At 69.0% G+C, this 12,910-nt stretch overlaps 1 protein-coding gene across 1 annotated transcript in view; it reads left to right on the top strand.

Moving 5' to 3' along the window:
* The window catches only part of COL5A1 (collagen type V alpha 1 chain), an 80,491-nt gene that overhangs the window by 57,200 nt on the left and 10,381 nt on the right, over positions 1–12,910 (top strand). Inside the window, 25 exon segments of the mRNA XM_037494723.2 lie at positions 159–212; positions 2,015–2,068; positions 2,626–2,733; positions 3,402–3,491; positions 3,584–3,637; positions 4,320–4,427; positions 4,760–4,867; positions 5,440–5,493; positions 6,165–6,218; positions 6,325–6,432; positions 7,083–7,136; positions 7,207–7,267; positions 7,270–7,313; positions 7,968–8,021; positions 8,471–8,578; positions 8,896–8,952; positions 9,198–9,251; positions 10,021–10,074; positions 10,527–10,580; positions 11,179–11,286; positions 11,389–11,442; positions 11,533–11,586; positions 11,825–11,849; positions 11,852–11,931; positions 12,387–12,440. Coding sequence (XP_037350620.1) covers positions 159–212; positions 2,015–2,068; positions 2,626–2,733; positions 3,402–3,491; positions 3,584–3,637; positions 4,320–4,427; positions 4,760–4,867; positions 5,440–5,493; positions 6,165–6,218; positions 6,325–6,432; positions 7,083–7,136; positions 7,207–7,267; positions 7,270–7,313; positions 7,968–8,021; positions 8,471–8,578; positions 8,896–8,952; positions 9,198–9,251; positions 10,021–10,074; positions 10,527–10,580; positions 11,179–11,286; positions 11,389–11,442; positions 11,533–11,586; positions 11,825–11,849; positions 11,852–11,931; positions 12,387–12,440 — 1,707 coding nt within the window.

The raw sequence follows: 12,910 nt of genomic DNA, 5'->3' as shown, positions 1-12,910 counted from the left end.
CTGCCCCCCACGTCCTCAGTCCCTGTCTTTTGGAAAGATCCCATGGCTGGACCCGGCCCCAGTCGTAGTGAGATCAGTCTCGGGGCCGGTGCGGCCGTGGGTGGGAAAGCACCCGCTCCTCAGGCCCGAAGGGACCGTCTCTTGTGCTTCTCCCTCAGGGTCCTCCGGGCAAGGATGGGCTCCCGGGACACCCTGGACAGAGAGGCGAGACGGTGAGTATGTCGGGGACGCTGTCCCCTCTGCAGGTCAGCCTGCCTGTCCAGAGCCCGGCTGGCCAGGGGGGCAGAGGGCAGCTTGGGTCCTCCAGGTCACACTTATAACCTTGGTGATGCAAAGCCAGGGCCAGGGCCCCGGACACCGCGCGGCCTCTCCTTCCTCCAGAAAGCCAGTGTCGTCCCCAGCTGCCTCGTGACCTCAGGACGCGCTGGCACTGCCCGCCGAGCCTGTCCCCACCCTCTGGCCTCGGTGCTGTGAGGACAAGGGGTGCGGGCAACGTGGGTTCCAGCCAGCCTTGTGGCCATGCAGCTGTGCCCGCCTGTCGGCATGGCATGGACAGTGGCTCTTGGCAGAAGGAAAAATCTCACCAAATATGGTCGCTCCCTGCCTCCTGTCCTGTGGGCTCGAGGCTCAGGCCTGGACACTGACGGCCTGGATGGCCTGGCGACCTCCTCGTCACCCCAAGCGGCCAGCCGGAGCCCTGGGTGAGCGGCCAGCCCCACAGGGCCCCGGGGACCCCGACGGAGGACACTCGCAGCCCGGCTCGCCGAACCTGCCACTCCGGAGCCCTCGTCCCCTGTGGCCCGTCATGGTGAAGCCTCTTAACTACGCCCGCCCGGTGCACTGGGCTGGAGCACGGGCCTGAGGATGGAGGTCACTTCGCTCTTTTATCTATAGAGAAAAATGAAGACCCTTCGTCTCCACGCTGCCTGTCTCTCCGAGCAACTTCCTGAGGAGACAAGGTGGAGGCTCCCACGCGCCCCCTCCCCTGCCAGACTTGCAGAGGCCGACTGGCCGTGCCTGCGCGTGCAGGGCTTGCGCCTCCCCCACGCAGATGCCCCTCCCGGGAGCCTGTCCAGGCCGCCAGGGCGGCGCCTCCTCTGGAAAGGGCCTCCCTGGGAGGCTGAAAGTCGGAGCACAGCCGTTCTCCGAGGCGGGGCCCAGAGCGCTGGTCCCGGCAAGGGCTGGAGGCGAGTCCGTCCACAGCCGTGCTGGGTCCCTCAGCCATGCACCAAACAGGGGCCTTTCCTGCCTCTCCCCTGGCTCCCCCCGAGCTCCGCCGCCCTGGCGCACCGAGCCAAGCCCGCGCCATCTGCAGAGAACACTGTGTGGTCACGCTGTGTGTGACCCAGCTGGGCTGAGAGGATGCCGCCGGCCCATCAGCGCCGCCCGCCCATCAGCCCTGCAGGCAGGTCTGCGTGCTCTTCCCCGCACCGCCGTGGCCTCGGAGCAACCTCACGCTCCCCAGACTCGAGTCCCCCAACACCCTGGAGGGACATCACCCGGCGGCCGTGGCCTGCAGATTGTGCCTGCACCAAGCCCTGGTCACGTGCTCAGAAGGGCGAGCAGTTCTGTGAAACAGCGAGGCCAACTGGCTCAGTGCCAGGGGCTGCTCCGGTGTGACCCCGGCAGCCAGGGCACCCCGCCCGGACCCCTGGGAGCTGCTGTCCTGAAGCAGCGGGCAGCTGTCCTGGTGGGGTGGACGCTGGGACCTGCCTTCCACACCATCTGCCTCAGCCGGGCCCTGCGCCTAGTGGCTCTGGGAACAGCCCAGTGGCTCCTGCGCAATGTCCGCGGCTCAGCAAGCGCTCGGCGACTGCAGAGAGGAACGGTTTTGAAATCTGTCTCTCAGCACGGACCCCGCACTGGCCAGTGGCCTCTGGAACTCACTGCCCAGCTCCCTCACCCTCCTGACATTAGTGCAGAGGGAGAGGGCCCCGGGTCGGAGCTGGAGCGTCCGCGCTCGGGGGCCTGGCCCAGGACTGCCTGGCTCTCACAGGCCACTCTCTCTTCACAGGGCTTTCAAGGCAAGACCGGCCCTCCAGGGCCCCCCGGCGTGGTCGGCCCTCAGGTGAGACAGCCCCTGCTCACGGCACCTGTGCCACCACCCACATGGCAGAGAGGAGCCTGGAAGGGCAGATCCCTAGGATCTGAGGGTGTGGGCACCACCATGGTGCCCAAGGTCACACGAAGCTCATGGACATTTGGGAGTTTCCTTCATTCGGGAAAAAGGAGAGACCGCCTGGGCTCACGAGGGCCAGACCAGGGTGGCCCCGGTGATGGCCGTGTCATGGGAAACCTGGCCCTGACGTGGTGCCGACCCTAAGCTGCCGTGGGGTCTGGAAACGTGGCCTCTGTCCGCCCGGCTCTGTGCCGCGGGCCCGGCCCTTGCGTCCCCCATCACATCCATCCGCTCGCCACAGGGGAAGCACTGGGCAGGCAGGGACTGAGCAGTGGCCACACCCAGCTCACTCCAATCTTGTGCTTTCTGGATGTTTCCAAAAGGAGAGGACTCACAGAGGAGCGTGGAGGTTTGGGGGGCAAGCGAGGGCCTCTGCCTGTGGCCAGGGCTGTCCCTAGGTGGAGGCCAGGGTCACTGGCTCCCGAGTGACACTGATTTTCCCGTAGGGCCCCACGGGGGAAACTGGCCCAATGGGCGAGCGTGGCCACCCAGGGCCTCCGGGGCCCCCCGGTGAGCAGGGGCTCCCGGGCGCTGCTGGAAAGGAAGGGACGAAGGTGAGTGGCCAGCCTCCAGGCGGGTCGGCTTCCTAGGGGTCATGCCGGCAGGGGCTGTGCTCCTTTGGCCTTCTGATGGCGGGCCCAGGGCCCACCCGCTCCCCAGCCGCACGCCTCACCCCACTTTCGCCCAGTGTGAGGGGGACCTAAGCTGACCTGCTGGGGGGTCAATGGGGGCGGGGTCAAACCGCCCTTGACTTTCTGCTTGGGGCTGTGACCTGCTGACCCCAGCTGCCCAGGAAATAGATGTTGCACCCGTCCACATGGACTGAGCAGAAGGCGCCTCTTGGAGCGGCCCCGCCCCCCCCCTGGCTGCGCCCCTTTGTTTGTGGGAGGCCTGGCTCACCAGGCGGGGGCTGGGACTGGTGGGAATTCCCACGGAATCTCGTTCCGCCGTAGGCGAGAAACACAGGCTCTCAGCCTTTGAAGGGCCACGCACGAGAGCAGCCTGATAGAGGCAAACGCCACAAAGGGCACCCGTGGGGCCCCCTGCCTCGCCAGGTGGTAACACGCGTGTGTGGCTGAGGCCCAGACACCCAGCCCACCCCAGCCGACACCCCAGACACCCAGATGCTCCCGCCGGCGCCCCAGCCCCTGCTCGGGCCTCGCTGAGGAGCTCCCTGGGTCTGGTGCTGGACCCAGACAGCCTGAGCTGGTTCTGATTTCAGGGTGACCCAGGCCCCGCCGGCATCCCGGGGAAAGACGGTCCTCCCGGGCTACGCGGCTTCCCTGGGGATCGCGGGCTCCCGGGCCCAGTGGTGAGTGGGGCCAGCGGGGAGGCCCGGGCAAGGCCCAGCAAGGCCCAGTGCCCCCTCACGCTGCCCCTCACTGCATTCTTGTTGCCTTGCAGGGAGCACTTGGACTGAAGGGCAGCGAGGGCCCCCCTGGCCCACCAGGCCCCGCGGTGAGTGGTGCAGGCCCCGGGGACCCTAGTCCCATCGCCCCCAGAGCCCTCCTAGGGCCCGTGGGTGTGTGGAGGTTGTGGTGGAGGTGGCCGTGTGAGGGGTGTGGGCAGCGGGTCCCACTGGCCACCCACTGGTAACAGGGCAGGCCTGTGAGGGATGTGGGGTTGGGGGGCGGTCTGTGCTGGGAGCACTGGGCCCTGCCACTCCGAGCTCAAACTTACATCCAGGCCGCCCGGGCCCATGGGCTGCATGGTGGTGGCTGTCCCCTGTGGGGTGGCCTGTGGGTCTCACCTGCTGTCCACTAAATGAAGTGACCCCTCCCGATGGGAACATTCCGGCCGAGAGAGGCCTGAAGCCTCGGCACTGGGGCCGGGAGCCGCAGGAGGCTGGCGCGTGTCGCCCGCAGGGCAGGGCAGGGCAGGGCAGGCCACGAGCCCGCAGAGGACAGCGCTCTCTGGGCAGGGCACCCCAGGGGCAAGGGCGAGGCCTCAGGAGGCTGCCCAGACGAGCCCCTGAGAGGCTTCCTCCGGGTGCTCGGGGGCACGGAGGTGTGCTTGGGATTACGGGAGTGGGAAATCTAGAGGACCCGACACGGCCCCCAGAGGCCAGACCCATCGCTTCTGCTGAGGAAGGCCCTGGGGAGCCACATCCCAGCCTCTGACCTTTTCTCGCCCCGCCCAGGGCTCTCCGGGGGAGAGAGGCCCGGCTGGTGCCGCTGGGCCCATCGGAATTCCAGGGAGACCCGGACCCCAGGGACCCCCAGGGCCGGCCGGGGAGAAAGGAGCACCTGTGAGTACGGCTGGAGGCGCTGGGTCCCGTGTCTGCCCAGCTGGCCCTGCCCCTCTGCTGGCCAGGGAGTGGCAGCAAGGCCAGCCTGTCCCTCTGCCATGTTCCACGTGTGCGGGCGGGTCAGGGGCCCTGGAGACGTGGCTGTGGACTTGATCTGGGCCAGACTTGGGGTGCCACGGTGGACGGCCACAGGAGAGGGACGCACCTCCTCCTGCCCACCCGCTCGCTCCCCTCCTCGGTTCCCGCCCCTCAGGTCCTTCCCGCCTCCCCCGGCCCCTTGACGTGGCTGCTCCCACAGGCAGCGGTTTGACCTGGTCCTCTCTCTCCTGCAGGGCGAGAAGGGCCCCCAGGGCCCAGCTGGCCGTGATGGCCTGCAGGGACCCGTGGGGCTCCCGGGTCCAGCCGGCCCCGTGGGTCCCCCTGGAGAAGACGGAGACAAGGTGAGAGGGCGGAGCGCGGCTGGCAGGTGGGCAGGTGGGACAGCAGGGACAGCAGCCCTGCCCACCTGCGCCTGGCTGTGGGGTCCCAGCCGCTGGCTGAGCATCCCCGCCTGCTCGGGACACTGCGCCTGCCCGTGAGGCTCTGGTGCTGCTCCCCGAGTTGCCCTAAGAGGCTTTGCGCGTGGCCTCGCGCTTGGGTGCCCTTCCCCCAGAGGGGCACTGACTCCAGCTGCCGCCCGGGACTTCAGCAAGGGAGATGGCGCAGCCGCGCCTCACGAGCTCTCGCGGTGATCGTGCGACACGTCCCACTGTCACCTGGTGACTGTCACCTCGTGGCCTGCGGAGCCCGACCCCCGGCCTCAGAGCACAGGGCTGGGCTGTCGCTCTGGCGTCAGGGCGTCCAGTCTGTCACGTGACATTTCCACTGTGGTCCTTACCACGTGATCGGTGCCGAGGCCCGTCTCGCGTCACGGGCTGTCTCGTAGGCCGGTGTCGGCGGCACCCGGCGGCAGATGGGATGGCCTTCTTGGAGGGCTGGCCGGGGCGGGACTGATGGCCCCCACCTTCCGCAGGGAGAGATCGGGGAGCCTGGACAGAAGGGCAGCAAAGGGGACAAAGGCGAACAGGTGAGCGGGGTGGCGGGGGAGGGCGGGGGCACTGCCACGGGCCGTCCCAGGAGTCACGGGACCTCGGGCTCTCCCTCCTGTGTGCGTGTGACCGTGTGTGTGTGTGTGTGTGTGTGTGTGTGTGTGTGTCTGCCCACATGTGGCTCCGTGGTGGTCACACGTGGGCAGGCGCCGTCACAGGTATGTCCAGTCAGGCAGGCACTCTGGTCCCCGAGGCCTGGTCCGCAGACACCAGGCTTCCGGCGCAGAAGGCAGACGGTGACAGGCGCGGCTCAGCCAGAGTTTCCCTCTCTTAAAGACACACCTGCTCTCGCGAGCGCCCTGTCCCCCGTCTCTGCACATCAGGCCCTCCTGGGGCTCCGGGTCCCACGTTCCTCCCGTCTGCCCCCCGTACTCCCGTGCCCTCCCACCCCCCATGCTGTCCCCCTGTGGGAGCCCAGCCAGGACCAACTACCTGACCTTGAGCCTGTTTTACCAGTAGGGCCCCTCGGCCCGCGTCAAGGTTTTGGGGGGCTAGGAGGATGCCGGGGGCCAGTGACCCAGCCTGCAGTGCACCCACAGGATGCCAGGGCGCAGGGTCCGTGGAGGCACACGAGGGCAGAGGGGGCGCGTGCGTGTCTGCCCCGCTGGCCTCACTGTGACTCGGGACGCGGCGTTTGTGTCTCCCACAGGGTCCGCCCGGGCCCACAGGGCCGCAGGGCCCCATTGGACAGCCCGGCCCCTCTGTGAGTACCTGCGGTTCACGGCCCTCAGCGAGGCCTGGTCCCCGAGCTGGGGGGTTCCTCTGGGGGTTCCAGTCAGGGGCCCGCACCCACCTCATGTCTCCTGCAGGGAGCGGACGGGGAGCCGGGCCCTCGGGGCCAGCAGGGCCTTTTTGGGCAGAAAGGGGATGAAGGCTCCAGAGGCTTCCCTGGGCCCCCTGGGCCTGTGGGGCTGCAGGTAAGGATGGGCGGGTGGGTGGCATCGATGGGGTGAGCCTCCTGTGCTCCCCACGTCTCCCCTCCCTCCCGCCTTTCTGAGACGGAGGCGTGAAGGCCAGGCCCCAGGGCCTCCAGGGGACCCCCCAGCCTGGCCTCGCTGCACATCACCCTGACCGGTGGTGCAGACCCCCGCTTGTCAGAAATGCTGGGGAAACCTGATTACTCAGGAGAAAACAAATCAGAGGGGCCCTCCGTGCCCCCCAGCGCCCGCCTCAGCTGTGCATTTCCACACCCCGCCTTCACGCCCATGTGCCATGTTATTTTTTGCAAAGTCGGGATCACACCGCCCTGCGGGGTGCGACCAGCTCCCCTCCTCCTCCCACACCCCGACTCTGTGACATGCCCTCCTTTCCCTCGTCGCTGTGGGAAGCATGACGTCCCTTCCGGGGCCTCACCAGATGCTGGCTGCCCGGCCCATGTGGGGGACGCAGGGGCACTGCCCTCCTCTGCGCAAGCCTGGTCACCCCATGGGCTGAGTCTGGGTGCGTGGGGGGTGGCCTCGCCCTCGTGTGCCCAGGCAGCGGTGCCAGCCCTGGGTGCCCTGCCGGGGCATGGGCGGAGACGGTGGGCAGCGTGTACCCATGATCTTCTCCGCTTCCCTCCCCACAGGGCCTGCCGGGCCCCCCAGGCGAGAAGGGGGAGACGGGGGACGTGGGCCAGATGGTAAGTGTGCCCGGGGAGCCGGGCTGGCGGTGGTAGCTGCTGCTCTGTGCTCATGCTCTCCATCTTGTAGGGCCCCCCCGGCCCCCCTGGCCCCCGAGGACCCTCGGGCTCTCCAGGTGCTGACGGGCCTCAAGGCCCCCCGGTGGCATAGGCAATCCTGGTGCTGTGGGAGAGAAGGTGAGGCCCCTGTGCTCCAGGGCGAGGGTGCGTGCGAGGGGCCCCAGGGTGTCCATCTGTCCAGCTGCGTCCATGGAGCCTGTGGGGTGGGGCGGGGCTGCCGTCTGGGTGTGCACTGAGGGGAGACCCTGCGGGGGTGCCCTGACCCCTGCCGCCTGCACCCCTGTGATGCACCCTGGTGCCTCAGGATGAAAGGAGGGACTGGGGTGTGCACCCCTCACTAGCATCCCCCACACGCCGTTTCTGGAACTTTCTTTATAACGTCAGTCCACTAACTTGAAAGAAATCTTCTGTCACTGTTCATGTTTCACGGCATGAAAATGAAAACACTCAGCCAAGGGCAGGCACTGGGGTGCTGCAGGGTCCCCCCTCGCTGGCCCCGCGTGACCTGCCCCAGCCCCTGTCCCTAACACCCAGGGGCTGCCCCAGCCCCCATCCCCACCACCCGCCAGGGCGCTCTCCCCCTGCATTGCCTCCCCATGCCCCCCACCAGCCTCGCCTGGAGCCCCCAGGGACACCAAACACCTCATGTGTCCATTGCTGCCCTGAGTGGTCAGAGGCGGTGGCTCCATACCCGGGCCTGAGGTCAAGGAGGATGCACTAGTGCTGGCGCGGCCACGTGTCCCCTGACGTGACCACCTGTCTCCTCCTCAGGGAGAGCCTGGCGAAGCTGGAGACCCTGGCCTTCCCGGAGAAGGGGGCCCCCCGGTGAGTGCGGCGTGGGGGCTGTGCAAGTGAGGATGCTGGGCTGGAGGCCCCCGCTCGGCCTCGCTCTCCCTCCCTGGAAATGGGAGTCAGGACCCTGTGCCCATGTCACTCGAGGAAGGGCCGTGGCAGGGGTGTGTGTGTGTGCGCGCAGATGTGTGCGTGTGTGCAGATGTGTGAGTGCCCATCGTGGCCGAAGGGTGCTCCTCTGTCGGGTTGTGGGCTCTGCCCAGGCCACTGTCCAGGGGGCTGGTCAGCAGGAGAGCAGCCTTGGTGGGCACACCACAGGCCCCGGGTACTTGGGGCCAGGAGGCTGCTCCCTGCCCGAGGGCCACAGCGGGCGGCTGGGTGAAGGCCCCTCATCCAGTCACTCGCCTGAGGAGGGCAGCACGCCCTGCATGTGAGGGCCAGCCTCGGAGGCTGGCTCTGAGGACGCAGCCTGTGCCCTCCAGGGACCCAAAGGAGAGAGGGGAGAGAAGGGCGAGTCGGGACCTTCGGGTGCTGCTGGACCCCCTGGACCCAAAGGCCCTCCCGGAGACGACGGGCCCAAAGGCAGCCCCGTGAGTAGCCTGAGGTGTCATGCTGGGCGCACGGCTGCGCCGCGGGGGGTGGGGGGGCACCTGAGGGGGCCGTGTGCGGGGTGGGGTCTGGAGAGGCTCCCGGGCAGCACCTCCTAGAAGCTCCGGGTCTGGCCTCAGCTCCAGCTGCAGAGGACAGGGCTGGCCCCAGCCGCTGCCCCCGGCTGGCTGTGCGGCCTGAAGGACGCCCCGGCTGCAGGGCACACCGTGGCATGGGGTGGTCAGAACGTTCTGGAAGGTGGAAGGAAGCCGCGCGGCAGCGCCGGGGTGTGCAGGCTCAGGCGTGCCTCTTCTTTCAGGGCCCGGTCGGTTTCCCTGGAGATCCCGGCCCCCCGGAGAACCCGGCCCCGCGGTAGGTGCCAGGCCCTCGCCCCACCTGTCCCTGCCAGCCTGTCTGGCTCCGCTGTCCTTTGTGTGGATCCTCCCTGGGTGCCGTGGGGTCCCGGTAGCCCCGAGCTGAGATCAGATGGAGAAAGGCTTTGAGGGCGCCTCCCACTGGCTGGGTCTTGATTTTGGCAAGGGGCTGGGGACGGACACACTGGGCACCTGTCATCTTGGGGTGCCATCCGGTGGCAGAAGGACCCCGCTTTTGTCCCCACAGGGTCAAGATGGTCCCCCTGGTGACAAAGGAGATGATGGTGAAGCCGGGCAAACGGTGAGTCCCCTGACCTCTGGGGGTCCTGACACAGCAGAGCGGGAGCGCTCCCTGGGGGCTGCTGGAAGCCAGTGCTCCTCCGGGAGGAGGGGTGCCCCGAGCCCCGGGGTGTCCGCGGCCCCCAGGCCATGGGGTTCCCTGTGTTCCTGCCTGACCAGCTCATGCTGCCTCGGCTCTTCCCCCGGAGGCCCCTTCGCAGCAGACCTGGCCTTACCCTTGACCTTGGGATTAGGGCATGCTACTTCAAGTCAAGAGGGCACTCTGGGGTGGACCGGGCCAGGGTGGGACTGCCTGTGGGGATGACCCTTGCGTCCTCGCGTCCCTGCCTGACCTGTCCTGCCCCAACCCTGCAGAGGCTGCCGGCTGCGGGCTCTGGCCCAGGCGTGGCCGGCTTCCCTGCTTTGGTGAGCAGAGAAGGCTCAGGGACGCCGGCTCGGGGGCACCGGCTCTGGCCAGGCCCCCGGGGAGCTGTCAGGCCCATCACCTGGACTGCATGTGCCCTCCGGGCCCGGGGTCCACCCCTGGGGGCGTGCAGGCCACAGGCTGAGCCGGTGTCGAGTGGCAGGTTGTGGAGACTGGCAGGGCGTTCCCTCCACCTGGGGCAAGCGTTCTCGAGTGTGGGGGCCTAGGCAGGTGCCACTGCCCTCCCCAGAGGCCTTCCCGCCAGCTCCACCAGGGGCGCATCAGGGCTGGCGGGGATGGATGGAAACAGGCCCACGGGCCGACCTGCCAGCCCTGACACCGGCCCCCCTTCTTTCTCCCACTCCAGGGGTCCCCGGGCCCGACCGGTGAGCCGGGTCCCTCTGGGCCTCCAGGAAAAAGGGTGAGTTGTCCTGCCGGCTTTCTGCCTGGCTTCAGCCTCACGCCCTTTCTGTGGCGCCTGCTCTGCCCCCTCCCTCACGGGGGACCCCCGGGCTCGCAGCCACTTCCGTGTTTGAAGCCCATCCTCCGCGTCGTCACATGTCACATGGCAGCCCTGCGGGTCCACTTGGGGGAGCGGCTGTCGAAAGGCTCTCGTGGGGAGAACACGGGCCAGAGATCCTTTCCCCTGGGCCCCCTTCTGGCCAGCCAGCCAGACTCGGGGGGTTCTTGGCACGGAATGACAGCGCTCTGTTGCTCCCCAGTAAGCGGGCTGCTTGGTAGGCAGCCCAGGAAAGGGGCCTTGGGCATCTCCAGGGGTCCAGAATGGCGGGGATGCCTCGCTGGCCGCGCCCCCCCCCGCCCACCCATCTCCCCCAGCTGCACCAACTCACCCTATTCTCTCGTCTGTCGCAGGGTCCCCCCGGCCCCGCAGGCCCTGAAGGCAGACAGGGGGAGAAAGGCGCCAAGGTAGGGCCCTGGCCTGCGTGGCTCTCCCAGTGCAGAGCGGCGTGGTGAGCGCTGGGCGGGAAGGGTGGGCACAGGGAAGCCAGCAGGCGGAGGGCAGCCTCTAGCCTGGACCTGGGCACTGTCCCCGGAAGGCAGGCAGCGTGGCCTGGCCCTCGGGCACCAGGGCCCCTGGTTCAGTGCCACCGTCCGCCGGCCTGAGGGCCTGGTGTTGGACCTGGCCACCCCTTGGCTGCCCCACCTGGGGAGTGGGGAGAAGGGGCACAGAGGAGAAGGGACACTGGGGGAGCAGCTGGCACCTGGGCGTTCTCCCGGGGTTGATGGGGGAGCCCGGCGGCGCCAGGCGCCTCTGCCCGCTCAGGTGGGGCTGGCCGGGCCCCCTGCACCATGTGCCTGTGCTGCCTGTGACCCGCCTGGTGGTGGAATCGTGGCTCCTGGGAGTCTAGTGGCCGCGGCCGTGAGCAGGATGGAGAACTGGTGGGCAGTTTCCCTAAGGACAGTGGGAGCATTCTGGGCAGACCCCAGATATCTGGGGGCATCTGGGGCTTCTGAGCAGTGGTCCTGGGCCAGGGTGACTGGACCCCGCTCTGTCCTCCCGCAGGGAGAAGCTGGCTTGGAAGGCCCTCCTGGGAAGACTGGCCCCATCGGCCCCCAGGGGGCCCCTGGCAAGCCGGGCCCCGATGGCCTGAGAGGCATCCCCGGCCCCGTGGTGAGTGGACCGGGAGGCCTGGGGGGCAGCTGAGGGGGGGACTGGGTGTGGGGCCGGGGCGGGCTGCAGTGGGGCTCACCCTGAGGGTCGACCATGTTTCAGGGTGAACAAGGCCTCCCGGGATCTCCAGGCCCCGATGGGCCCCCCGGCCCCCTGGTGAGTAATGTTCTCCCCAAGCTTCTCCTGGGGGCTAGGGAGGGTAGATATGGGGGTGAGAACTCTGATCCTGCTCCCCGCCACCCACAGGGCCCCCCAGGGCTCCCTGGCCTCAAAGGAGATTCTGGCCCCAAAGGAGAAAAGGTAAGATGGGCCTCGGGTGCCTCAGCTGTGGCTCGGGCCCTGCTCACGCCGGCTTCACGCCCAGCCGTACTCGGGGCGCCAGGGGCCGGGCGGGACGTGCCGGGCCTCGGGAGCCCTCCCGCCTGTGGCTCGGGCCTGTCCTGTCTGGCTGCTGCCGGGGCGTGGGTGCGCTGCCCGCCGTGGCCCGGTGGCTGCCGTGAGGACCCACACGCGCCTCCGCGCACTTCCTGTCCCACAGGGCCACCCCGGCTTGATCGGACTCATCGGCCCCCAGGCGAACAGGGCGAAAAGGGCGACCGCGGGCTCCCCGGCCCCCAGGGCTCCTCCGGCCCCAAGGGAGAGCAGGTACGTGAGTCGGCCCCGCTCGGCCCCTCCCGGCGGGGGCCCTGGAGACCCCACACCCAAGAGCTGCCCGCACGGACCAGGACTCCCTGACTCTGAGCGGGCCCGGGCGCTGGTGGGGGCAGGCGGGCCTGTGCCCCCAGCTGGCCGAGACCCCAGGGGCTCGAGTGCGGCCCGTGTGCACAGCCCGTGTCGAGGCCGGCAGGACGGACGCGCGGCGGCATCCGCGCACTCGCCCCAGGGCTGTTCTGCGGGTCCCACCAACAGCGGAAAATGGCCAGAGGGGCCACGCCAGGCCTTTGCCTCTTAGTTCCAAGTCCGGGCCCTGGAAGGGGGTCTCCATGCGCATCCCCGGCGGGGGTGTGGGGTGGGGCGGCAGAGCTGGGGCGTGGGGAGGGACAGGGAGGAGAGTGAGGTGGTCGGACGCTGCCACCCACCCCTGCTTTCTGTCCCCGCAGGGCATCGCTGGTCCCTCGGGCCCCATCGGCCCCCCGGGCTTCCCAGGCTTGCCGGTGCGTATCTGCGGAGTTGGGTCAGGGCGTCCCGGCGGCGGGGGGTGCAGCTGGCCTGGGCCCAGCCCGCGGCTGCAGAGTCGGGCGGAGTCAAGGCGAGCGCCTCCAGGTGGACTCGCTGCCAGCTGGGCCTCGGGGTTCTCAGCCTCAGGGCTGAGAGTGGGGTCCCGGGTCCTGGTTTCCTGAGGGGGCAGGAGAGGCGGGGAGACGCCTCTCTGGGTACTGACATTTGACAGCAGGCATTTGGGGGGCACCCAGCTCCCAACCCTGGTTCCACACGAGCCAGGTCAGGCTGGCCCTAGCGAGAAGGGGACCCACGACACCAAAGACCCCCCAGCCTGAGTCCCTCGCCCTTCCCGGGTCTGCGGCCGCCGAGGTCCCGGAGAGACTTGTGGGAGCGGCTGGCCGAGGGTGTGGGTCAGAGGGGGTGCCGGGTGGGATCGCCCGTGGCTGATGCTCTGCCCTCTGCC

Source organism: Talpa occidentalis, unplaced genomic scaffold (genome assembly GCF_014898055.3).
Source record: "Talpa occidentalis isolate TD23 unplaced genomic scaffold, MPIMG_talOcc4v2.1 talOcc4.7, whole genome shotgun sequence".
NCBI lineage: Eukaryota > Metazoa > Chordata > Mammalia > Eulipotyphla > Talpidae > Talpa > Talpa occidentalis.
Note: the sequence above shows the minus strand (reverse complement) of the source record. Positions and strands in the feature narration are given on the sequence as shown.